At 30.2% G+C, this 25,627-nt stretch overlaps 2 protein-coding genes across 2 annotated transcripts in view; both read left to right on the top strand.

Annotated features, from left to right (window-relative positions):
• Positions 1–2,508, top strand: part of LOC107453935 (FAST kinase domain-containing protein 2, mitochondrial) — a 28,005-nt gene extending 25,497 nt beyond the window's left edge. The window contains exon 9 of the mRNA XM_043043864.3: positions 2,338–2,508. Coding sequence (XP_042899798.1) covers positions 2,338–2,445 — 108 coding nt within the window. The 3' untranslated portion in view covers positions 2,446–2,508. The remainder of the gene's footprint in view (positions 1–2,337) is intronic.
• A 9,505-nt stretch (positions 2,509–12,013) lies between these two features.
• Positions 12,014–24,511, top strand: LOC107453929 (protein lin-12). The gene is made up of 5 exons (XM_087153822.1): positions 12,014–12,038; positions 14,151–14,420; positions 19,316–19,495; positions 23,197–23,313; positions 24,352–24,511. The coding sequence occupies exons 1-5, from the start codon at positions 12,014–12,016 to the stop codon at positions 24,435–24,437; spliced, it is 678 nt and encodes a 225-aa protein (XP_087009948.1). The 3' UTR covers positions 24,438–24,511.
• The last annotated feature ends 1,116 nt before the right edge of the window (positions 24,512–25,627 follow it).

Raw genomic sequence — 25,627 nt, 5'->3', positions numbered from 1 at the left:
TTAGTATAAACTGCTGTATTATTTTTATACCCTTTGCTTCCAATTCTTGTCATTAGTTAAGTCTAATGAGTTCCTAAAATAAGAATTAATAATAAACGCAAATTATTTAAATTAAAAGATATTTTGCGTACACAATATCTTTTTGTTAAAAATCTATTTTTAATAAGGATTAATAATGTATATTTAATGTCTCAAGTTGTACTACATACTTAATATGAAATTTTAAAATATACTTTTAGGTTTCGCATTGGAACAATTAAATTTGATGACTTCTAAAGGGATAGCTGTACTTCATTATATTATCCATTATTAAAAATAATTTCATTAAAATTTTTTTCTACAACTAATTAAACTTTTATATGTAAGTAAGTAACATGCTTTAAAAATAAAAATATTAATAAATTCTTACCTGCTTAATCAAAATGCTTTCTAATCTTAAATTAATGTATTTCATTTCAATATTTTTTATTTTCAGCTTTATTTTAAATTAATAACTTCTATATCTCTCTTAATAAACACAACCAATTACTTTAAAAAATAAAGTTATGAAAGAAGAGAAGAAATATTTTAGTTCATACAAAATTCAAAAAAGTACTTACTTTTGATGCTTTTTTTTAATTTGAAAAAAAGCAAATAAATTATGGAAAAGTAACTAACTAATAGAAAAAAAACTGATTTATTGCACAAATTAGATAGGATTACTAACAAAATAATCACATTTAATTGTCGCATAGTAATTGCTCACTGTTTTGGTTTCTTATTCGCACTTGCTATCCTAAAGTCTTGCATATCAACCGTATCCAAAAAATTATTTGAATTTTCATTTTACCTTGCAAAAGAAACAATAGTTTGAATTGCTTTATAATCCTCTATCAGAGGAAAGTAAACTGAAAAAGTTTTGTCTCCAGACCTCTTTACCTGTAGAAATGCAATTTTTTAATACCAATTTCTTAGAATAACCAACAAGAGTGTTGAACTAAGGATCAATATGGTGGTCATTTTTTACATTCACGCCCATGAGGTGAAAAAAAACTCTATTCAAATTACGCTGTTTCATGTAATGCACCCTCTCCTTCCATGATTCAATTCATAGGACTCATTCATTTCTCTGTTGTAATGTTGCTATTATGAATACTATAACAAAGCAATAAAAAAACCTACTCTTATATAGAATTATGAATGATTAGCTATCATACCTGTCTGAGGGGAAATAAATTTTCTGTCCACATTAAAAAAAAAAAATTACCAAGATTAATAAAATTCAAGTTTACCTTAAAAGAGTATAAAAAGTAAAGTATATATATACACAGAGAAAGAGGATACATTTTTTTTAAACAAATTGCTTGTTTAAAGTAAAATTTAAAGAAAAAAATTATAAATAATGTTTGTACCTACTAGATTATAGAAAAATTAATAATTTGAATAAAATTTTAAAGGATATCTTTGTTACCAAACTTGCTTTCTTGCAGTTCAAATTTTCTTTACCTTCAAAATTTATTTATTAAATATTTTTCCTTTCATTTCTTGAGTTTTTATAATCTAAGTAAATTATATTTTATTTTATAACCATTGTTGAACAGTCAAACCAATTTTTTGGCTTTATGACTACTAATGTTAAATTCCGTAGCCTTGTAATTTTGAACCTAGTCCAGAAGATAAGGGAACTCCTGTATCAAGTATTGGGAGAAATTTGCCTTCTTGAAGTGATGTCATTTCTGCTTACATGATCCTTGGCACAAAACCGCTCTTAACAAATTTCACATTATTTTATTCCATCTATGCTTTAAGTTTCTGAAGAATTAGCATTTCACAAAATATTTTTTATCTGTGACTAAATTTGTATTATCCATATACTTATGCTGTGTTAACCTCTTACCTATCTTAATCCTATTTGCTAGTCTATCATGCAAGCAACACAAAGTACAGAATGATACATTAAAAAAAAAAAACAAGATGAAATAGAAAGGCTAAACAGCGAGACAATATTATGTCAAAAGCAGGTAACAGGAAGAAAAATTTCCTTCTCATAGTTCCAAGTAAATCAAATATTGCTAAAAACAATCTCAAAGTCAAAAGCTGATGCTTAGAACTTTCTGTAAGAGGAATCATATGGAATTTGACTATTCAATTATTATCAGTATAAATTTAAGAATAATGAAAATAATAATACTTAAGTCTATTCTCAATGCAATCAGACATCACAAAGACAATATTTTTTTTAATCCTTCATTTCCCTAAGAGATCTTTAAAATTCCCTATGTAAGAAACATTTTAGGAATTGTTCCTTAGTTTTCATAAAATATCTACACCATAATTTTATTTGATTTTTTTTTTCAGATAAATTTTAACACCTTCAAAGAAATGCCAGACAGAGAAAAAATTCCATACTTGATGCGAGAAATAAAACAAGCTACTGAAGGTCTTAGTGCTGTTAATGTACAATGAAGAAAAATCACACCCCTGTGTAAAAAAATAGCTTATTGAATAAATTTAGATTATTTTTTTTAATTTGTTCATATGAAATCAAATTTTTCTTATTATGCTTATCAAAAAATATATAAATAACTGACTATATTAAGTTGTTTTCAGTATTTTCAAGAAGAAAAAAAAACAAACTCTGAATATAGCTTTCAATAAAAAAAAATGGATATAGATGAACAAAGAAATCTATTTAGTCATGTTGAATATCTAACACTTTGAATAAGTTATTATGTCTATACCTCTAAGATATTATGTAAATTATATCTAAAAATTTCATTTTCTTAAAAAATTAATTGTGTGGAATTTACAATGAATCTTTCTATAGTTGGAGTACAAAGCTCTAGTTATTATGAAACAGGGATACTTTGCCGGTTGATCAAAATATGATTTCTGGCACCTTGATAATTCTTATACATATCAATGAAGTGTAAAGCTTTTGAGGTTTGACAGACCGACAATAAATAACAATCGGGGGAAAAAATGGTTTTAACACTCTATGCAAAGAAATGTAGCTATTAATTTGTAACTTAAAAGTGGTTATTACATGCAATAATTGCACAAAATTTTATAAACCTTGCTTCAATATTTAGAAATATGGAAATGAAAGTTTTTGTCGCTACAATTTTTAAAATATTTAACAAAATTAAACAAACTTTTGGATTAATTTAAAATTGATTAAAAATTATTGCTTTAAAATTTGAGAAAGATTCGTTAAAAAGTGTGCAAGATATGAGTAATTAAATAAATTCTTTTATACTGCCCAGGGGCAGAAAAAATTTCTTAATTTTATAATGAATTGTATTTTGCAACTATTTGAATGTCTCAAAAATTTAAAAAGCTTCTTAGTTTCTTACTTTTTAAAAAAAAGCTCAAAATTATAAGAGATTTTCTGCTCATTTCATTATGCACTGTTAAACATAATTTATTAAAAATGACACTGGCATTGTTTAGGGTCATCCCCCATAAAAGTATCTTTTCTTTCGTATGTTTTATTTCCTTATACCATCACACTTTGTTGTTATTAATATTTTTGTAACCAATTTTGAATTGATTAAAAGTTTAAACTTCATTGATATGTATGAGAAATTGCATGTTTTAAACATTTCTAAATTTATAATCTGATTTTAAATATTTTTTGAGAAATATCAAAAGATGTGTTAGTGTTTTCATTGTTTTATTTTATTTTATATATGTGTATATATACTACATAAACTATTCTTGAATCCCAGGAAAATGTTGGCTATGAGGGATTTGCGCTTTTTCTAACCTTAAAAGAATAATTAAAACAAATAAGGTTATATGTCAAAAATCTTTGAAAAATTATTTTCAGTGTTAAATGTATGTTTAAAAAATGTTAAATAGACGTATGTGGTATAATTAATTTAGAGAAATGCCTATATTTTCCCACTAAAGCACTTTTAATAGAATTTCTTAATTAAATGTAATTTTTTTAAAGTACCTGTATAACTCAAAACTTCTCTATTTCAAATTTTTCGCCTTTACCATGAGATTCGAGATAAACAGGTTAGACTGCGTTTAATTTGGCTATATTGATACAATATTAGAAAGCCTTTATGCCGATATAATCGTGTGAGCTGATGAAGAGATTATATATTTTTTTTTCTGGCTTTTTATTAGGTTATATATTTTTTAAGAATATTTTATTTCAATATTTTTACTTCTTTTCTTTTCATTGATCTCTGTTGTTTTCAATGTTTCCTCTGTATTTTTAATTATATATATATATATATATTAGATAGTTGAAAACAGAAAATAATAATTAAAATACCAACTGTAACAGAAAATAAGGCTTTAGCCTCTGCGGATGCATTGGATTTCAAAATGAGAGCGTTTCTCTTATTCTGTGTCCAAGAGAGCAGACTTTAGTGGTTATCTGATTAGTAAGAACAACCCTAAAAAACAGATGATCAATCTGGTAAGGCAGATAATGGAAATTTTAACGAAAAAAGTGCAGCAATTATTTCAAAAATAGCAGATATGAAATCAGGGGAGTATATTAATTTAATGCAATCTGTTCAAGTGTATGACATAACTATAGAAACTTTTTACCGGGATCTAAAAACACCTTCCAGTTGTCTAATTTTTTAATAAAATAATTTAAGTAAAATAAAGATTTGATAAATACTTAGCACAACATTTTAAGTGATTTGCAATTTTAACTAAGCTTTGCATTATGCAATTTATGAGTCTATTTCTCAAAGTATTTCTCAATACTATAACGAAAATGACAAGTAATACTATCCACAACAGTTAATGAGACTTAAGATTATGAAAAAATTGGTTCATTTAAAAATATATAGTAGTTCTTAGAGAGAACTATATAATATGCTTAGATTATATTTCAGAATAAACTAAATAAAAGTAAAAAAAATACTTGGAAAATAAGGAATGCATAAGAGAAAAAAAAATGATAAATAAAATTTGCAAGAGTATTACTAAATATGTTAAATACGTTCCAAAGATAATATGGTGGTAATAAATAATTGTAAATAAAACTAAGCGGCATTTACAGTTTTACGTTTTCACTAAAAAAAGGGGGAAAGAAATTTATTGAAATAATAAAAATGTTAAAAACACATTTCTTTTAAGCCATCTGAAAAAAGATAGTTTTCAAGATCAGGTTGTGTTTTTTTTTTTTAAATTAAAATTGTTCTCTCTTTTGTGAAATGATAAAAATCCATTAATGAAAACTTTTTTTTATCTACGCAAAATAAAGAATACCAAACTGCAAATTTTGGAATTTACCCGATATCTATAGAGATAACAAGTTAGAACTATAAAGATAACAAGTTAGACCTATAGAGATAACAAGTTAGAACTATAGAGATAACAAGTTAGAACTATAGAGATAACAAGTTGAGAACTAAATATACTCTAAAAAGTAGAGTCATGAAACAGAAGAATAATTACTAATAAATATGCGTGTAATGATAGTTGACTTTAAGTCTAAATCAGCAGTGATAACTTTTTTTGAATGTAAGACAAAAATAATTATCCATTAAATAGAAAAGAATTTGTTTACAATAAACTCACACTGTGATTTTTCGGCACAAAATTCATATTCCAATTCACAAAATTCATATTCCAATTCATATTCCAATTCACTCATATTCCAATTCTTCTCAAAGGTTTTGAGAAGAAACCCTTCAACATAGGAATTCAAACTGACATTAAGTGGATATGTATTGTCAAGGTAAAAATATTTTTGCCATACAACAAGGGTTTCGAGATATTGAGAGTATACTGTATATACATCATCAAGGGTGACGACCTGGGGTAGGATTAAGCATTTTCTTTTCAAATTTTTAAGCAGCACCAGAGCTAAGAAAAAAGCTGTGAAAAATATTTTTAAAATACTTAAAACCTTAAGAATAAGTATGTAGTAATTATGTTCTATAAAATACATTTTTAAGAATAAAATGAAATGAAAATAGTTAAAAAGAAATATTTACTAGAGACCAAAAGAAAATAGGTAATTGATATCCACATAATTCTCCCTAGATAAATAATGGAAAGAGAATCTGGCTCTAGAACAGTGGTTTCCAACTGGTGGCCCGGGGGCCGCATCCGGCCAGCGAAGCCTTTTTTTGTGGCCCGCGAACTAAAATATATTAGTTGTCATTTTTGGGGACCAGTTTCGTAAAAAATCTATATGGGTTTAAAATACTTTTCTCGTTAATAAAAACCTAATTTCTTCGTTTCTGCGAAATTAATCATATCAACGGTGCAAAAAAAAAAATATTTCTTAGGTTTTGCATCCAAGAAAATGTTTATTCAAATACAAAAATAATCGTGTATGTTGCTCTTTTTTATTTCATTTTTTTGTATTTTGTGAATATAATTTAGCATGTGTGTATCAGAAATTTTCTCTAACAAATACTCCGATTAAACTTTTTGAAACCACTAATTTTGGACGAAAATATTTACACACACATTTGTAAATTTAAAATGTAAATATCTATTCCCTGGTGGTTGCAGCAGACAAACCTCAATTTGTCATGAACATTTTGTGTGCTACTATGTAAGTTTTAATACCAACCTTTTTAAAGTTTTATATCTTAACAATTAGATATCTGTTGCACATTAATTAATTAATACATGGGTGCAATGATAATTAATGTTATTAAATATTTTTAAAAATCTACTTCTTATTTTAATTTGTAATTCAATACTTTTGTTTTGCACAACTTGGTAAAAATCTGACAGTAATATTTAATGTTCCTTCAAGCATTAAAGTGTCCTACATGAAATTTTGATAAAGTTGCGGCCCGCCATCTGATTTGTGTTTTTAATTGCGGCCCCCGGCCTCAATTAAAAACACAAGTTGGAAACTCCTGCTCTAGAACACCCTTAAATATCCATAGATTACAACTACAAAAAAAAAGGTGAGAGATCTTAGGCTCAGAATTACAAGAACTACTTGAGACCTATTATATTAAGTGAGAACTATCTCGCTTCTAATGAGTATCTTGGTTTTAAAAAAACATATAAAAGAAATTAAATACATTCGCTGCAGCAGAGTTCCCTTGATGTTAATGGCTCAACTTCAATGGACACATTCGGGGTATCTGCTACACTCTAAATTTTCAAATCCATGACTTTCCGTGAATAATTCCAGGAATTTTTCAAGACTTATCGAGGTTACTATTTTCTCCGACAAAAACACAACAATAAAGCATTATAATAACATTAATTGAAATGGTATAGGTATAACTAAAACTCTTATACTCCGCATCTTCATTTTTATTGATTTTAAACTTTAAAAAGTAAAGAATGAGTTGAAGCAATGGAATAGCTGAAAAAATACAAAAGAATGTAATTAAATACAGTATGTAGGTATTGAAAGCTGTTTTATTTCTTCTTAAAATTAAGTAATATAAAAAGTCTAAACTAGAATTTTATATTGATGAAATAAAATAGAAATAATTTTTTCTCTCCTTCCAATGCCCACCTGTGTTGACATCCGTCAATTCAGGCATATACAGGGCGATTTTGTGGGTCTCTCTTTCAGGGGCACCCACATTGAGGACAGATAGTACAGAGAAGAAAAGAACATTCAATGCCTTGCCCGGGATTCGAACCCAGAACCTTTCTGATGCAAGGACTGTTCCCTGCCCCCTACACAGGCCGGTCGGCATAGAAATAGATAAAAAAAAATCTGAAATCATTGAAGTTTAAAAGATAATTCGCTCTAGAAATTATGTTGAAAGAACACCTAATTTTTAAAGAGCAGGATACAAACATTTTTAAAAAATAAAATATGACTGTGAGTGAGGATTTTGTTACAAATTCAGATAGTCAGAACATCGGAGCATTGTGAATTGGGGGGAGGGGTAAATTCCATTTTAAAAATTGATTTTTCGGCAACCTGAATCCATGACTTCCCATGATTTTTTTTTTAAAATAGTTAAAATCACAACATTTCATGACAAATTTTGTTCAATACCGAAATCCGTGATTTTCCAGGTGTGCAGATACCCTGCACATTTCACAAAGAAAATCATTGGAAAAGGATGCATAATTTAAATTTACTAGGAAAGAAAATATTATAATAAATTAATATAATAAATAAAATATAATAAATTTCTCTTCTTGCTGTAAAAATTTAAATGCTCAGCAAAAACATATTTTTATTATTTTTGTCCAATACTTTCGATTAAAATTTCTTATTTCAGTCAGTTTTATTAAATTTGAGTTACATGTTGAATCAACCACTAACGAATATAATATTTTAAATACTAAGTATCAAGTAACATCGAAATCAAATTAAGCTATTTTGCAATTTCCAAATTAATATCAACAATAAAGCATGAAAATTTTTTAACTCATAAACAAATATATTTTAAAAAACAACAAAAATTAAAATTTCTACTTTTTTTTTAAATGACTATGTCAAATTGAATCAACTAATTCTGTGCAACAAACGAGTTTTTCTGTTATTAAATGGCAAAAAAGTCAAAAAGCAACAAAAACTATGTCGACATTTAAAAGGTTAAATTAAGATAAAATATATTCAACTAAATTTCTTATCTAAATCCATACTTTCAAATGAAAAATTTTAAACCTATTTTAAATAACAGTGAAAGTAACTTGCTAGGAGGAAATAGCCTGGTTGGTAGAGCGTTGGGTTCAGGTCCAAGAGGTCGTGAGTTCAATACTCCCGTGTAGTAAATGGCGACTAGTGCATGTTTAATCCGTCGGATCACTAAGTCCCCCATGTTCACGTAATAAATTACATCATTGGGGGTACTGAATTTAACAGTAATTGTTCTCTGGTTCAGGTCAAAATTATGTTCTGTGGATGAATGAATGGATGTGGGTTCGCCCTATAAACGGGTTGTGATGTGACGTATTCGTGGCAGAAGCCAAGTTCTTGGCCAAAGATGGAACCACTGGAAGCGCACCCCCTTGCCTCACGGGCATCCGTCAACATTAACAAGCTAATATGTTAACAATAGTAAGAAATATCTTAAGATATTAAATTTAGGAATAAAACTTCAAAGTTTTACATGTATGTAAAATTTTGAGAATAATATAAATTTCTAGCTTGGTATCTTCAATTTGACCTTAGAGCATATCAGTTTTTCGATTAGTTGAGAGATAAACAGCAAACATTTTGAAGATTTAAAAATGTACTTGATACCTAACATGTTAGATAAACAAACTAAACTGTTTGATTATAAAAATTCTGAAAAAACAATTGAAAATGCGTAGTTTAAAAACCACAGTATACAAAGTAATTATAAAGCCTCAGCGCATTTCGGAAATATCATTTTTAGTTTAATTTGTGTTAATAAATTTCTTAGTTTAAGATGTTTTATGTCACTTTTCACCTCTTTTCAGTTTACCCCAACAATGAAAGGAGTTTTTATTATGAAAATTCGAAATTTCGCCCAAATCGTTGCATATTGTAACCGGTGCATATTTAATGAGAATTAAAAATTTTTAAAAATATTATTTCCATTATAATTAAATTATATTCCATTAATAATAGATTCGCCAAGAATAAATAGATTTTGAAAGTTCCGCATTAAATATCACTTCCGGCTGCCTTATTTTACTATACTAAAAGTCTAAGCTCTGATGCTTATTTAGCTTGAAAGCCATTCATACTAGCTAAAAAAAATTAGAAACTGAAATTTAATCTCTAGTTGAAAATGAAATAAATAATTTAATTTCATTGTACAAAAACTTTTCGGGCCTTTTTTTAATTTATTGGACAGATTTTTGTTTGTAAAATAAATAGTATAAATCTAATCTGTAACTGATGACCAAAATCATTGCGTTCTCTTAATGAGAAATCCATTTCAGAGAAAAGTAACCAATGATTATTTAATGAATAAATAACATTTCAAAAAGGAGAAGGGAAAAGAAAAAAAAAGGTAAAACAAACACTAAATGGCTTGTACAGTTGAGAATACGTTAGTTAAATTGGAGACAAACTTGAAAAATTGTGACAGCGCTTAATTCTCGACGGAAGAAACTTTTGGATAGCAACCTTGGCCTTCAGCAGGCTATAGAGCTAGAGAAGAGAAGAAGAAATAATCAAAATACTACTGACTTAAAAATAATGAACCATATTGTCAAATCTTCATAATGTTTCATTCAATAAAATTAAGGAAATATAGTTCTTGTTGGGATTGTTGCTTTTGGCGCAAGCGCAGCAGTTCTTGATCATGTGACCAAGAAAGTGTAGTAGTAGGATAAAATGATGGCGATTGAAAGTGCATGACGTACATGCAAAACGTTCCTTGTAAAATCATTGATGTTCGACCCTTGCTGGTCAATGTTATTGCTTGTTATAAATTAAATATTAAGTTTATCGTTAGTTACAGTCCTCTGTTTTTATTTTGGAATATACACTTGAATGGCCAAATTATTATGACCACCCCTTCAGTACGTTGTTGGGCCACCTTTTGCGCGTATTGCTGCCTTAATTCGTCTGGGCATGGATTCTATGAGATGTTGGTAGGTGGTAGAAGGTATTCCAGACCATGCTCGCTGAACTGCACTTGCCAATTCCTGCAAATTTGATGGTACTGGATCCATCTGTTTGAGCGCCCGTTCAATTTCATCCCACAAATTCTCAATTGGATTGAGATCTAGGGATTGTGCTGGCCAACGAAGCAAGTTAAATTCTCCGTCATGCTCTTCGAACCATCTGAGGACAATGCCAGCTTTATAACAAGGAGCGTTGTCCTGCTGGAAGTATCCATCCCCGCCAGAGACATAAACGGATGTACTTGATCTGCGATGATACTTAAATACCCTTAGGCATTAAGGCGTTGTGGTACAGGAATTAAAGGATCCATACATTACCAAGAGAACATTCCCCATATCACAACGTTGCCACCACTAGCTGAAAGTGTCGTGGCAATGCAGTTGGGGTCCATGCTTTCGTGCTGTTTTCTCCATATTCTCATTCTGCCATCTGCGCGATGCATTTGAAATCGTGATTCATCGGACCACATGACCCTCTTCCTGTCATCTACTGTCTAATGTTTGTGCTCCTTTGCAAATTGGAGACGTCTGCGCTTATTTAAGGCAGACAGTAGAGGCTTACGAACAGGTCGTCTGCTTCCATACCCTATACGGCGCAATGTGCGTCGAACAGTCCGTTCAGAGACGTTCACAGTTGCTCCTTGATTAAGATCACTTGCAATTTGTCACATTGTTGCTCTGCTGCTGCGCTGCACAACCTTGGCCAGCCTTCTCTCTGATCGAGCATTCAGTACCCTGTGACGACCACAAGTCTGACGTTGAGACCCGGTTTTTTGCTTGATTGTCCATTCTTTGTACGCATTAACAACTGCTGCTCTAGAACACTTCACAAGTGCAGCCGTTTTGCTGATACTCGTTCCGACACATCTCGCACCCACAATCATTCCACGTTAAAATTCAGTTAAATCACTTTTCTTTCCCATATCTGAGCAAGCAACACAGTATAACTGATGACTCACTTGTCCTGCATTCCCGTGTTATAGTTATCTTGCCCAATAGCGGCAGCGCTGTGACGCAATAACTCATCAAAACTCTGAGGTGGTCATAATAATTTGGCCACTCAGTGTATATCACACACTGACTCCATTTCGAAGTTATCGAATGCGCACAGTTCTTTTTAAACTTCGGCTAGCATTAGTATTACATCAAGGATATTTTTATTTATTCGTAATTGAACATTTAAATGAACAGCGAGAAACAAAAACATAACCATGCTTTTAATGATGCTTCTGTTTATTTTCTCCTTATTTTGCTCGGCCATTAAAATACAAAGTAAGGGAAAAAAATTTGGATTCGTAAGAGTTAAATACAACTGAAATCAAATGCAATTGAGATGATAATATTCAGAGGCCTCTTCTCTCGCCAGTTTGAATTGATTATTATTTTTTATTTGCTTTTTCTTAATGTTTCTTTTTTTGCACTTAATAAACTTTTAATCCGTGTTATTCTAAACCACTATGAGGAACTGAATGTAAACAATGCGTGGTTGACCGTGTAAAGATCAGAGCAGATGGCGCTAGGTGTGAAAATTCGTCGTAAGACTTTCGGGTTACTACGTTCGACAAATTTGTAATCCTAATCTAATGTTTCGGAAATGTTTGGGTAGATGATATTTGAGGGTGCCCCTTGATTCTCGCCATTTGTGATCGCGGTTGATCGCCAAGCTGGGCGATGTTGAAACCCAATCGTGATTCTGATTAGTTTAGATTTTAGCGTTATTTTTAAATGTTCAACGGTATATGTAATTTCAGAGGTCCGTTAGTTCTACGGTGGATACCGGCTGGTAAGGTTACTTTTGCTTCTGGTCAATAAAATCGAAGGTATGTGGGCAGGCATAAAAAGGGACTTAAGAAAAAATTGTCACCGCCAGTCCGGTACCACAGACGCCATTTTCGATTCGTATTTCGCCGAATTTATGTGGCGATGGAGGTACACAGATTCTATTCATGATAAATTTAAACAGTTTTAGAGTATCCTGTGGGTCTAACTTTGAGGACATTCAAGCTTAATGAAGAAGTGAGTCGTTTTTTTCTCTGCTTTCTGTGCTTACTCCATTAGTTTTTTTTTTCCGATTCAAAATGCATTTTATTGGGTTTATTAATTTTGCTTATATTAGATTCATTGCAATTTTATAAAGTTTTGGCCGATGTTTTGTTGAAATTTTCCAATATTGTATTGAAATATCATTATGTTTTGGCAGCCATTCCTGTTACCACGGTGTTCCACGCAGACAGAAATGGCGCCAAACATAAGTCGCCAATTTCGCCAAGGGGCAACATTAAGTATATTTTTACCAAAATGTTTTCTGTATAAGTTCCTCTATACGTGTCCTCTTAATTCGCATACTTATTTTAAATTAATTTTAACTCATTACTAATTCAAACTTATTACTTTTTTTTTATTCAAAATGCATTATTTTATTTAAAATTCATTACTTTATTTAAAATGTATTATTATATTAATAAACTTATTTTTTTATTAATGATCTGTTTAGGATTAAATTATTTTCAGGGTTCAATGAGATAAAAGAGAAATAGAAATTAAATAAGACAAATAAAATTTAATAAAAATATAATAAATAAAAATTAATTAAATTAAAATTAGTTAAAATAAAATAAAGAAACTACTGTTAATAGTTTTTGATCAAATGATTAGAATGATTTGAGCACTAAAATGCAATGCACAATATAACGCAATTAATATGCTAAATAATTAGTTATATTTGTATCATAATATTAAAATAAGATTTAAAACGTACTTTCTTTCAATAATCATACCTTCATTTTCGACTGATTTATATCCTAATCACAGTAACTATGTAATTTTCAACCCAGCAGGCAAGGGAATTCCTTGATCAAGTACTAAGTAAAAATTCCTCAGTGACAGACTGAGTGAAACATACCTACATAGCGTTACACGGAGATGCAAATCAGGTTAGCATGATGGCACGTTGTTTCTATCGGACTTAACAGAAGAAAGTATTTTTGTTTTATCAAACACAAAACAAAAAAAGTGAAAGGGGTGCGTCAGATTTTTAAGACATTTCTAAAATAATCCTGCCTCTCCCTGTCTTTCAAAAGTAATGCGTCCGATATTCTAAGTTTGACAAAAATAGATTTTCAATCATTTACAATCAATCATTTCAATCATTAATCTTAGGAATCATTTACATAGCCTTGTTGGTAAGGCACTGGGCTCATGTCTAAGAGGTCGTGGGTTCGATCCCCGGCGGCCGAAGACTCCCTGTGTAGTAAATGGTGGCTGATGCACTTTAAGGTGGCTGTCGAGTCTCAAAGTCCTCCATGTTCCCATAAAAAATCATACCTCTGGGGGTATTGATCCAGAAGTTTCCTTGTCTTCTGTATTAGGTTCAAAATTACAAGGCTACGGGGAAAGTAGTCGTAAATCCGTAATTGGGTCTGCTGTTCAACGACGGTTATAAAATAAAATAAAATGTAGGTGGGAATGTGAATTCAGAGATGTGAAAGAGAACTTGATTGGTGGAATATTTCATTTAATCACGAAAACTCGCCAATCAGGGTTCGTATAGGCGATATTTTACGCTTGCAGTGAGCATAGATCCGTTTGAAAAACGTTGCTTTCAGTATTTTTTTATTTTAATTTACTTTATTGTTTAAAAATTTCAGTTATAGGATCACCGTTTTTTCCGGGAAAGAAATTGTCCAAACCTCATGCGGAAATAACGGAAGGAACTGCCGAAGGAACAGAAAGAATAGTCGAAGCCAAGACGGCAGTTCCCATCGAGAAAGAGATTCGATTCTATGAGGCTGTGGATAAAATAGACCCGATTGTTCTGAAAGTTCTGATGGGTAACGCGACAGAGGGGCCCAGAGTACCGAGCACGCCCAGCCCACATTGTTGTTTCAATGGGGGTACTTGTCATGTGCACACAATGAGTATGTCAAGAATTCTTTATTTGCACAAGATTTTCTTTATTATCGTGTGTAAATAAAGAATATCACTTCTGTATTCTTTATTTACACAAGATATTTCTACTCTAAAAAAATTTACTCTTTTGTGTTCCATAAAGACTACATTAACCAAAACTGTCAAATTTTACCATTACCGTCTTACCATTACCACCAAATAACTATATCGGTATTATTGACGGGTACAATACCAACCTCAAGATGTGAAATGAATTTTTAATAATCGAAAATTTGAACCTTTCTGAAGCCTCGGCATTGTATTCAATACCGTATGACAAATAGGCAAAGTATGAAAGGTGATTTTTGCATAAGTTCAAAATGAAGATAAAACAAAAGAAAATTACAGACATATGAAAAAAGAGGGGGGGGGGAAGAAAAATAATAATAAAAAAATAACAAACAACTGGGGGAAAAAAAGGATAAAATTTTTTAAAATATCCGGAAAATAAAAGATATAATTTTTTCATCAGCTCACACGATTATATCCGCAAAAAAGAGTGCTTTCTGATGTTATATCAATATAGCCAAAGCAAAATATATTAATACAACAGTTTGAGGAGCACTCAAAAATTTTTTTTACAAAAACTTATTGTTTTTCTTTATTTTTTTCGTGTTTTTTGTATTTATTTATTCTGTTATATATATATATATATATATATATAATTTGTTGACATATAATTCTTTTTTTTGTCTATTTCTTTTAAACTTAGATTTATTATCACCATACTATTTTGTTTTTGTTTTGTGTTGTATTGGCATCTTCGATGCATAATTAGCTTGACTATGTTCTACATAGATTCATGCTTATCTTTGCGTAAATACATAGTGGAAGAATTGATCTCTTAGGGAAAGAATCTTTGTGAAAGAATATAGAATGTGTTACTTAAGAGAATTGATGCCTAAAGGGCTTGGCTTACTCTAAATAGAATGAAAAAAAAGAGTTACTGACGTAAACAAACGCCATGTTTTAAACAACCTTACTTTGAGCGGAGGATAAACAAATAACTACAGTTCCTGGCCAAATTTTTCGACGCACTATAAATTTCTGTGTAAAAATTTAATTATCAGGTGATACTATAGAGCTTTATTGTTTTTACACGATTGAAACCGGTTTGCACTTGTTAACGTTCGTGTATCAATTGGTTAAATGAGACGATATATAATATAAATTTTACGATTGAATAAATTAGACGATATATTATTTAAATAAAGAATATTTAATCTATCAGCTATTATATTAGTATATTATAATAATTACACCAAATCACTAGACGCACCGTAGTGTTTTAATAATTGCATGTTTTGTACGAGTACATATGCAATACTCTTATACACTATCTGCCAATAAGTTTTTGGACACGTGTGATTGAAAAGAAAAACAAACTTTATTCATAATCAATAGTTGGTAGAGCCTCCACTAGAGGCAATTACAGCGTGAACCTTCCGCTAGTTCTTGCTTGACGGTATTTTCTTCCACTCGGCTTGGAGAAGACATGCAAGTTCCTTCACCGATTTGGATGGGTAGTACACCCCTTAAGTCGGCGATCCAACTCGTCGCGGAGGTTCTCGGTAGGGTTCAGGTCTCGGCTCTGGGCAGGCCAGCCATTCGATTAACACTATTGGCACCGTACCAAGCCTTGGTGACTCTTGCGATATGACCGCTGGCATTGTCGTCCTGGAAGTAACAGGGGTCCACCCCGTAAAACAGCCACAACGCAAGAAGCATACTGTCATCCAAAATAGTGCAGTAGGCATATTGCATGGGACTAATGCCGATGTTGTTCCCTACTAGCAGTATTTTCATTACAGAAAAAAAATGGGAGAGAATTTCTCACCCTTTCTCAAAAACAGGGTGAGATTTCAAAAAGTTAAGTGAGATTTCTACAAATTAAAAAAACACAAATAGACTTTTAAAAAAAATTATTTCTTTAATAATAATACATTTTTCACATTTTCTAATTGAATATTTTTGCTGCATCATCATATGGAAAATGTTCTATATCTACTTTTTCATCAGCTATTATATTTATTTGGCCGAAAAATATCCGTATTTGTTTCGTTTTGACCGTTTTGTTTTCGTATCGACGTTTGTTTCATTTTCATTTGTCCGTTGCGGAGTGGAAGATGTCGCCTTAACAAGTTTTTTGTACATCTTACATTCATGCACAAAAAATGTAAACGTCTTACATGAAGAAACCTTACCTACGGTGAACACTTGATCCCAGAGAAATGTGTTCTGAAAGGGGTTCTGTGGTTCGGGGGGGGGGGGGTGTTCTGCTGTTCGCACCGGTTCTGAACAATACTGGTAAATAGGGAAGCTAGATAAGACCGATGTTCGAAACAATGAAAGATCAAGGAAGAAAAGTGAAACGGATTTTATTCAAAATGGCAAAAGAAATTTTTTTCTTCCAAAATTCGAGCATTTTGAAAATGATTAATAGAGTGCGCGAACTTCTCGGGGTTATCATTTTTTATTGCGAGAAAAGAAAAAAATATGCGAGATTCTCGCGTTCTCGCACTGTAGTGAAAACGCTGATGGGCGTGACGTATCTCAGGACCGCAGATATAGTCATCTGCATAGGTGTTCAAATACTTATTGGCATATAGTGTATTTAAACATACATGTAATGGGTTTTTATTCAGGATATTTTTTATATGCTTCCCATTTGTATTTATTTTTAAAGTATTGCATTATACAATGTTAACCAATTAATACACAAACGTAAACAAGTGCAAACCAGTTTCAGTCGCTAAAAAACAATAAAGCTGTATAGTATCACCTGATAATTAAGATTTTACCTAAAACCTTATAGTGCGTCTAATTATTTGGCTAGGGACTGTACATGCTAACTTTAAATTAGATATATGAAATATTTTACAGATAAATTAGTTTTCAGTTATTAATATTACGCTGATGACGAGCAAAGAAATCTGTATATTCATTTAAGAAAACTATATAATACGATGTGATTTTATTGCCAATAACAACGCAAAAACACCAAGAGGAAATGGTTTGTACCATTACGTTTTTATGTTAAAAAAGAAAAATATATTCTAAGGGCAGTCATTATGGAACATCATGCATTTATTTTCTTAAATATTTAATAAGATTTCAAAATGTAAGGTACATAAAGAAGTCAAGGCGACATTTCTTGCAAATTGAATTTTTACTTTTGTCACACTACATGTAAGCAATTAGGGCAAAGAAAAATAGAAATGTATATACGAATATAAAATTTACACTGAAAAATAAATGGTTGGGACATTAAATGCAAAAATATTCTAGAAAATTCCAGAGAAACTAAGTTTTTACTTCGTTACAAATAAAACATTTTATTTCTTGTAGGGGAAAAAAAAAAGAAATAAAAGCTAGACGCAAAGTTTGAAATTTTTTAACCCCCTTTTAGAAGTTTTAAAGCATGCGACGTTTTAATCTTGTAGCAGTGGAAGTTTTTATTTTTATTTTTTTTTAAACCGAAGTAAAAAAGTAAAGGATAGAGATTCTCTAGAATATTTTCCTTATTACGCGGTTGCTGAGATTCTAGATTTTTCTAAACTCTGTCGAAGTTCCGAGACAATCTCCACCTTTTTAACTCTAAAAAAATAAAATAAAATACTAAATTTAAAATTTTTTTTCCTTTCCAATACCTATAAAAATCCCACGCTTCAGAACATTTGTCATGAAAAATCTTGACATTTTTTGAAAAATCCCTGCGATCTTTCGAAAACATCCCCCCATTTAGGCGAGTTCTTATTTTCCTTTTTTGGTCAAAATGGGGCCATTAGTTTGCTCAGTCGCTCACTGTATTATTTGTGGAAGAAGATAGACCCATATTTTGTAAGAAAATATTCATGCTATTTTTTTTCACATATATGTGAAATAGAGATAGGTGGTTATCTAAATTTTATCTACAGTTTTTTGCAATCCGGCTCAATTTAAACTTTTCTTGACAAATAAAATAAAATTTATTTCGAACTTTAGAGTTTAATTCATGAAAAACTTGATCGTAAATGTTTAAAAACTTTTTTGAAAAACAATGCATGGAAAGTTTTATTTATTTATTTATTAATATTTTATAAAAAACTTTTTTGAAAAACAGTGCATGGAATGTTTTATTCATTTATTTATTAATTTTTTATAAAAACTTTTCTGAAAAACAATGCATGGAATGTTTTATTTATTTATTTATTAATTTTTTATAAAAACTTTTCTGAAAAACAAAGCATGGAATGTTTTATTTATTTATTTATTAATTTTTTATAAAAAACTTTTTTGAAAAAAAATGCATGGAATGTTTTATTCATTTATTTATTAATTTTTCATTAAAATTATTTTTGAAAAACAATGCATGGAGCGTTTTATTCATTTATTTATAAATTTTTTATTTATTTATTTATTATTATTTTTTGACGAAACATTGAAGTTTCATCTAAAAGACTAAATGATTACGACTTAAAGACTGAAATATACCTGACGCAGTTATTTACATCAAAATATAGCCTTAGATTAATTAAAGAGAAACTTAAGATAAAAAGAGAATGTTTTTTAACATATTTTTAAAATTGTATCTAGCAAATGGTTAAGACTAATTTCGTTTTTCTCAAAAAATTACTAAATTGATTAAAGAACTTTTTCCTTTGAATCTTTTACTCTATCAAAAACTTTTTCCATAAAAAGTTTTTGAAATACAAAAATTTTAGAATATCTAAATTACTCTAGTGACGTAGAACTCTAAATTACATAAATATCTCTCAAATTATATAAACTTAGTCTTCAGTAAACAGCGTTTTAATTACGGAAAATATTTAATAAGTAAAAAAAATATTATTTTCTTTCTTATCAACATAAATTTCTTTTTCAGATGAGGCAGACAGATGGTGTTCGTGTCCTTTGAATTTCACGGGTCGTTTTTGTGACGTAGACGTTGACGAGTGTTTGGAACCCGAGATTTGTGATGAGCACCAAGTGTGCATCAATACATACGGAAGTTACAGGTGTGACTGTCGGCGGGGGTATGTGTGGGATGATTATAGATGCGTTGGTAAGCTTGTAATCTCTAAATTTATTTACTCAGAACACATACTGATAATCGAGTCTTGATTTTGTATTGGTTAAATATTAATTGAAAGCCAAAGCGATAAGTCTTTTAAAAGGCACCAAAATAAAATTTCGAGATGTATTTTTTAAAAGTTAATGTGATGATATCTTTTTTTCTTTTCTTAGTCGACTGATATTTAGCGTTACGGGCTTGAATTTAATCATTATGAAACAATAGAAGTTTAAATATAAATAATATTATTGTTTATTTCTTTCTTTACGCGAGAACGTGATTTAGAAACCCCCGTGTGACTGGTTGACTCGAGTGACCCCATAGACTCGTACACGTTAAATCTGTCGAGGTCACAAAGTCCACCAAATTCCCATATCAAATCAATATTACTGAGGGTACAGAAACGAAGATTGAACGTTCTCTGGTTCAGATCAAAATTACGATCTGTGGGTGTTTGAATGCGTCTTTCCTGTAAAACGGGCTGTGATGTGAGTGTGACTGAAGTCATATTCTTGGCCGTAGATGGCGATACTGAAAAACACGAAACGAACCCTCTGCCTTAAATCGCTTGATTTCCTATGGCAGAATTGCTTTTGGCAAGTTGTATAAGTAAGTAGAGTCGCGATGGCTCAGGGGATAGAGTGTTCGCCTTCCAATGAGGCGAACCGGGTTCGAATACTCAGCGATGGATGGTCAAAACGAATCGCATCCGGCTTAAACCGACCACAGTGTTGAAGTGAAATATCCTCAGTGGCAGACGGATCATGGGTTAGAGGCCCTTTGTCGTTAGGCTAGTCGTGGGAGGTTTTCGTCATTTTCTTCTCCATGTAACGCAAATGCCGATTATCTCCATCAAAAAGACCTAAATAAAGGCAAATTTCTCTCAATACTTGATCCAGGAGTTATCTTGTCTTTTTAATTCCCCGGCAATCTTCTATGAATAAACCATTACGTACATTCTCCGCAAAGCGGACACTCCCGTAACCGGACGCTGACAGTCATTTTGATCCTGTAACGTTGTTTATTATCTCTACAAACCGGACACTACTTTTTCTAAATAAATTGCAAGATAAAAAAATGCAACTTTTCACCATTTTTAAAGCATGTAAATAAAACCTTTTGCCTTATCCATAACTAAAAATATTGTTATGCTATTTCACCACCGAAAAATCAATCTTTCTCCTGTCACCTTGCCTTATCTTTGTAAAGAAAGGAGAGAAAATGGTACTGCATTCCTGAAATAATTCTGACATCGGCATCTTTTGATCTTTTCATCTGGACCACACAGGTTATGAGACCCCTCAAGTTGAAATGACTTCTCTCAATGCTTCTTCCCCATTGAAAATTTCTTTAATTTTCTTATCAATTTGAAGACTGTATTTAACACAACTGGGGTAAAAAAAAGAGAACAGAAGTATAATCTTTGAGGTGTTTATATAAATGAAACATTTTTTCATACACTTGATAGCTGATCAATTGTGAATAATCATCTCCATAGGTCCTCATGACTTACAGGTATGCATTACTTTTTCTATGAATCATGGGAGGTTTATTTTCCAAGAAGGTATTAACCATGTTCCCTATGAAATGATAAGTAGGTGTAAGGGGATGTGAACCTAATAATTGAAACGGACTGAGGACAGTACGCTCCTATTTGGTATCATATGTCTAACTTAAGTATCTATGCTAATAGGAAAATTATATTTATTTATCTGTAGCTACATCCAGAATTATGTATTTTTATCAAACTTCTTTATATATTCTTTTTTATCTTTCTTATTGTTTAAATAAATATTCTTGTAGATATTTACAGTATCCTTGTAGATATTATTTAATTATTTCTACATCTTTGAGAATATTCTAAAAACAATTTACGGTGTTAAATTTCGTTATTAGGGTACCCTTCCCGTAAACGGACAACTCTCATAAACGGACAAATTTTTTGGTCCCATGAATGTCCGCTTAACGGAGGTTTCACTGTATATATATATATATATATATATATATATATATATATATATATATATATATATATATATATATATATATATATATATATATATATAATATATATATATATATATATATATATATATATATATATATATATATATATATATATATATATATATATATATATATATATATATATAAAAGGTGCATAAGTAACAAAAACAAATTTGTACTTTTTTGTGATACTTTTTTTTAAAAAAACTCGATCGTATTAACAAAATATAATATAATAAAAGATCATTTGCTAGAATTTTAATAAGAGAAGCTATATTATATTACGATTTTAGAAAAGTTATATTGAAAAATCTGAACAATGTAAATCTAAATGTATATTTAAAAATCGTGCTAAAGCTGGGTGAGCTTTAAGCTACCGCCAAGGATAGAACCCTAGTCCTTCTTAGGAACACATCACGGCCTAACAATATATATACAAAATTTTCAAAGCTAAGCTAATTTGTTAACTTTGCACAATCTAGAAACTATGGCTGTTAAATGATTGTTTTCCAAAAAATATCGAAATTACTTTAAAAATATACTTTGAAGTTTGATGAAAAGCACGTTTTTTTGTGAAAACTATTCGGCTTTATGAACATTCTTTTTAATTATCTCTAGTTTCAGTAATAAAAGTTTTCTAAGATTAAGATTTTATCTGTATTTGGTAGCTATATTGCCATCTAGCGTGAGAATTTGACATTAATAGTTTTTGTTTTTTGTGTGAATTGAACGGGTAGGAGTTGAGTTGTAATACAGTGAGATGTGAATAGTAACCTTCTATGTATCAGAGAGACAAAGATGGAGATAGATAGATAGATAGAGATGCCAGGCTTAACAATCAAGGTGGGTGTGTAGCGGAAATGAACAGATACACTATCGTTCTGTCCTCATCTAGTAATCTACGCATTATCGTGCCAAAGAACTATTTCTCAACAATAATTTATACATAAAGAAAACTTTAAATCTTTTTTTTTGTCAATACTGTTTCTTATAGATTGGAATATAGACTTATATCACAATCGTTCGAATAGTTCATGACAAATTGAATTTAAAAAATGTCGCATATTAAAAATCCAATTTCTTAGGGACCATTCAATCGATTTCGGTCAAATTTTGCATTTTGACACGTAAAATTACATTCTTTAAAATTAGATAAGAATTTTTATTGTTACCATTCAATTTTTTTACTATTATTAAATAAAGTAATAAAAAGGAATAAATATTTACTAAACATTATTTTTGCATGGAATTATTTTTGAAGAAATGAATTTTATGAGTCTGTGCGAAATTTTTAAATTCTCTTAAATTCTTGAGATATTGCAAAATACACAAAAAGTAATATTAACATTAAGGGGTTCAAAATTCGGGCTGTTCTCCTAACCAAAGTATTAGGACCATATATTCCCCAAATTGGGGGCCAAAAGTCCATATCCCTCTATATTTTGGGGGTCAAGAATCCATATCCATTGAAAAAGAGGTATATTTATTCAAAGAAAGTCCGTGTCTGATTTCGTAACTTAAGATATCTTTTGCACTAATTAGTTAGAATATTTGAGATCACTAACTCTACCCACTTAGATAGAACGTGAAGATCCAATCATTAGAACAAAATTTATTCAGAGTGGTCCTCTTCTGCGCACATGTACATGATCAACAACATTAACTGTCATTTTTTATTCCTTTAGGTAAAACGAATTGCTATAAAGAGTCATGTCCGAACTTCGGTGAATGCGTTGAGAAAGATGATGGAAGAATTACGTGCATTTGCCCGTTGGGGTATACGGGAGAAAAATGTGAAAGAAGTAAGGGTTGAATTCTGATTTATTCCTTCTATCAAGGGATACAGGATACACTTTAGATTTTTCTTTTAAAATTGAGTTTTTGAAAAAAAATTTTTTGCTGTTGCATTACTTAATCAGTAGGCAATCTAAAACTTTGAAGAAAAATTATGTTTTTATTCCTGATATTTCAATATTAATTTATATATATATTATTGCTTTTTTCATTTCTTTTTTGGATTTTTATATTAAAATTTATTTTATTTTTTTACTGTCTGAATACAAATGAGAGTGAGATTTGAATACATATATTTAATATCAATTCCACTTTATGTCTAATTGGCAGACATTCACTAAACAAAACAATAAGTACATTGTACAGTCCCGGGAGAAATTAGCAGATGCACTATAAGATTCTATGTAAAATTTTAATTATCATAAGTAGTTTTATTGTTTTCACTCAGCTGAAACCGGTTTGCACTTGTTTACGTTCGTGTATCAGTTGGTTAACATTGTAATGCAATGCGTAGAAAATAAATACAAATAGGAAGTATATAAAAAATCTTCTGAATAAAAACCCATTACGTGTATGTTTAAATATAAATGTATTGCCTATAAACTCATGTAAATCATATAATTATTAAAACACTATAGTGCATTTAATAATTTGATCTATTTATTATAATATATTAATATAATACTTGATATAATAAATATTCTATATTTATGTAATATATCGTCTAATTTATACAATCGTCAAATTTATATTATATATCGCCTAATTTAACCAATTGATACCTGAACGTAAATCGCGTGAACGTAAATCGCGTGAAAAACAATAAAGCTGCATAGTATCACCTGATAATTAAAATTTTATATCTTATAACGCGTCAAATAATTTGGCCATATTTTTTTTTATTATATGTAATTGTTACTAAATTTGTTCAAATTGGAAATATACAAACGTGTTGGCATTTATAAAGTAATTTTGGCAAGAGAAAGAAACTATTTACTTGAGAATCATCATTTACAAAATGATTTAAATAATTAATTATTTTTCAGAATTGTTGGATTGTGATGACTCATCATGCACTGAAGAGGAGATTTGCGTTGCTACTCTCAATGGCTATCAGTGTATTAAAGTTTAATCTGCAAACATCCGAATTCGAGTTAGTTTGCTTATAACAATTTTATGATTTAATCTGTTGGTCGAATTCAAAATTTAGAAACGGCGCTGTGATTTTACAAATAAGTAGAATTGCTAAATTTTTTTCTTGTGAATAATTTATCAAAATTGAAACTTATGCGCATGTAATAAAAAAATTTTAAAATATCCATAAAAAATTTTCCATTTTAATTTTTTGTACTGTAAGCTTATGATTTTTTACAAATTTTCAAAACATTTGTATACGTACAGTATCTTTCACGGACGTACAGTATCTATACGCAGAGTACGTACAGCATCATACAGTATCCTTCGCTATTCAAATAAAAGAAATGAGTATTTCTTGGAGTCTGAGTACTATGTCACTAGTAGTTTTGATTAGATTTTATGAAATATTCTTAAAAGATTCTATTAAAGATAAAGATTCTATAAAAAATTCTATAAACATAAAGATTCGATAAAGAAAAAGATTCTATAAAGATAAAGATTTTATAAAAGATTCTATAAAAGATTCTATAAAGATAAAGATTCTATAAAGATAAAGATTCTATAAAGATAGAGATTTTATAAAGATAAAGAACATGGTAAATCTTTCTTTTGATGGGCTGGACTTCTAAATGTACGTTTTAACTTAGACAATACCGTGCCGTGATGGCTCAGGAGATAGATTGTTCGCCTTTCAATGAGGTGACCCGAGTTCGTTTCTCGGCGATGGCTGATTGATACGAATTCCGCACCCAGCTTTCACCGACCAAAGTACTGACGTGAAACATCCTCAGTGGTAGACAGAACGTGGGTTAGAGTTCCCTTGCCGTTAGGCTAATCGTGAGAGGTTCTCGTGGTCTTCCTCTCCATGTAACGCAAAGGCGGGGTTACTTCTATCAAAAAGTCCTCCACGAAGGCAAATTTCTCCTAATGCTTGATCCAGGAGTTCCCTTGTCTTCAGGATTAGGTTCAAAATTACAAGGCTACGTAGCTGAACATTAGTAGCCGTAAACCCGAAAATTGGATCGGCTGTTTAATGTTGGTTGTATAAATTTTATATTAAGTACCGTAAATACCCTTGAAAAGTGCAGGAAAGAATAATAAATAAAAGAAAATAGAATTTTTTAAAAAAAATTTTAATTGTCTCGATATATACTTTTTATTTATGTGCATGATTACGTAGTATTT

The sequence above is a fragment of the Parasteatoda tepidariorum genome, chromosome 10 (assembly GCF_982258835.1).
Source record: "Parasteatoda tepidariorum strain Cologne lab strain chromosome 10, Ptep-v5.0, whole genome shotgun sequence".
Classification (NCBI taxonomy): Eukaryota; Metazoa; Arthropoda; class Arachnida; order Araneae; family Theridiidae; genus Parasteatoda; species Parasteatoda tepidariorum.
This window is presented reverse-complemented; position numbering and strand designations above follow the sequence as displayed.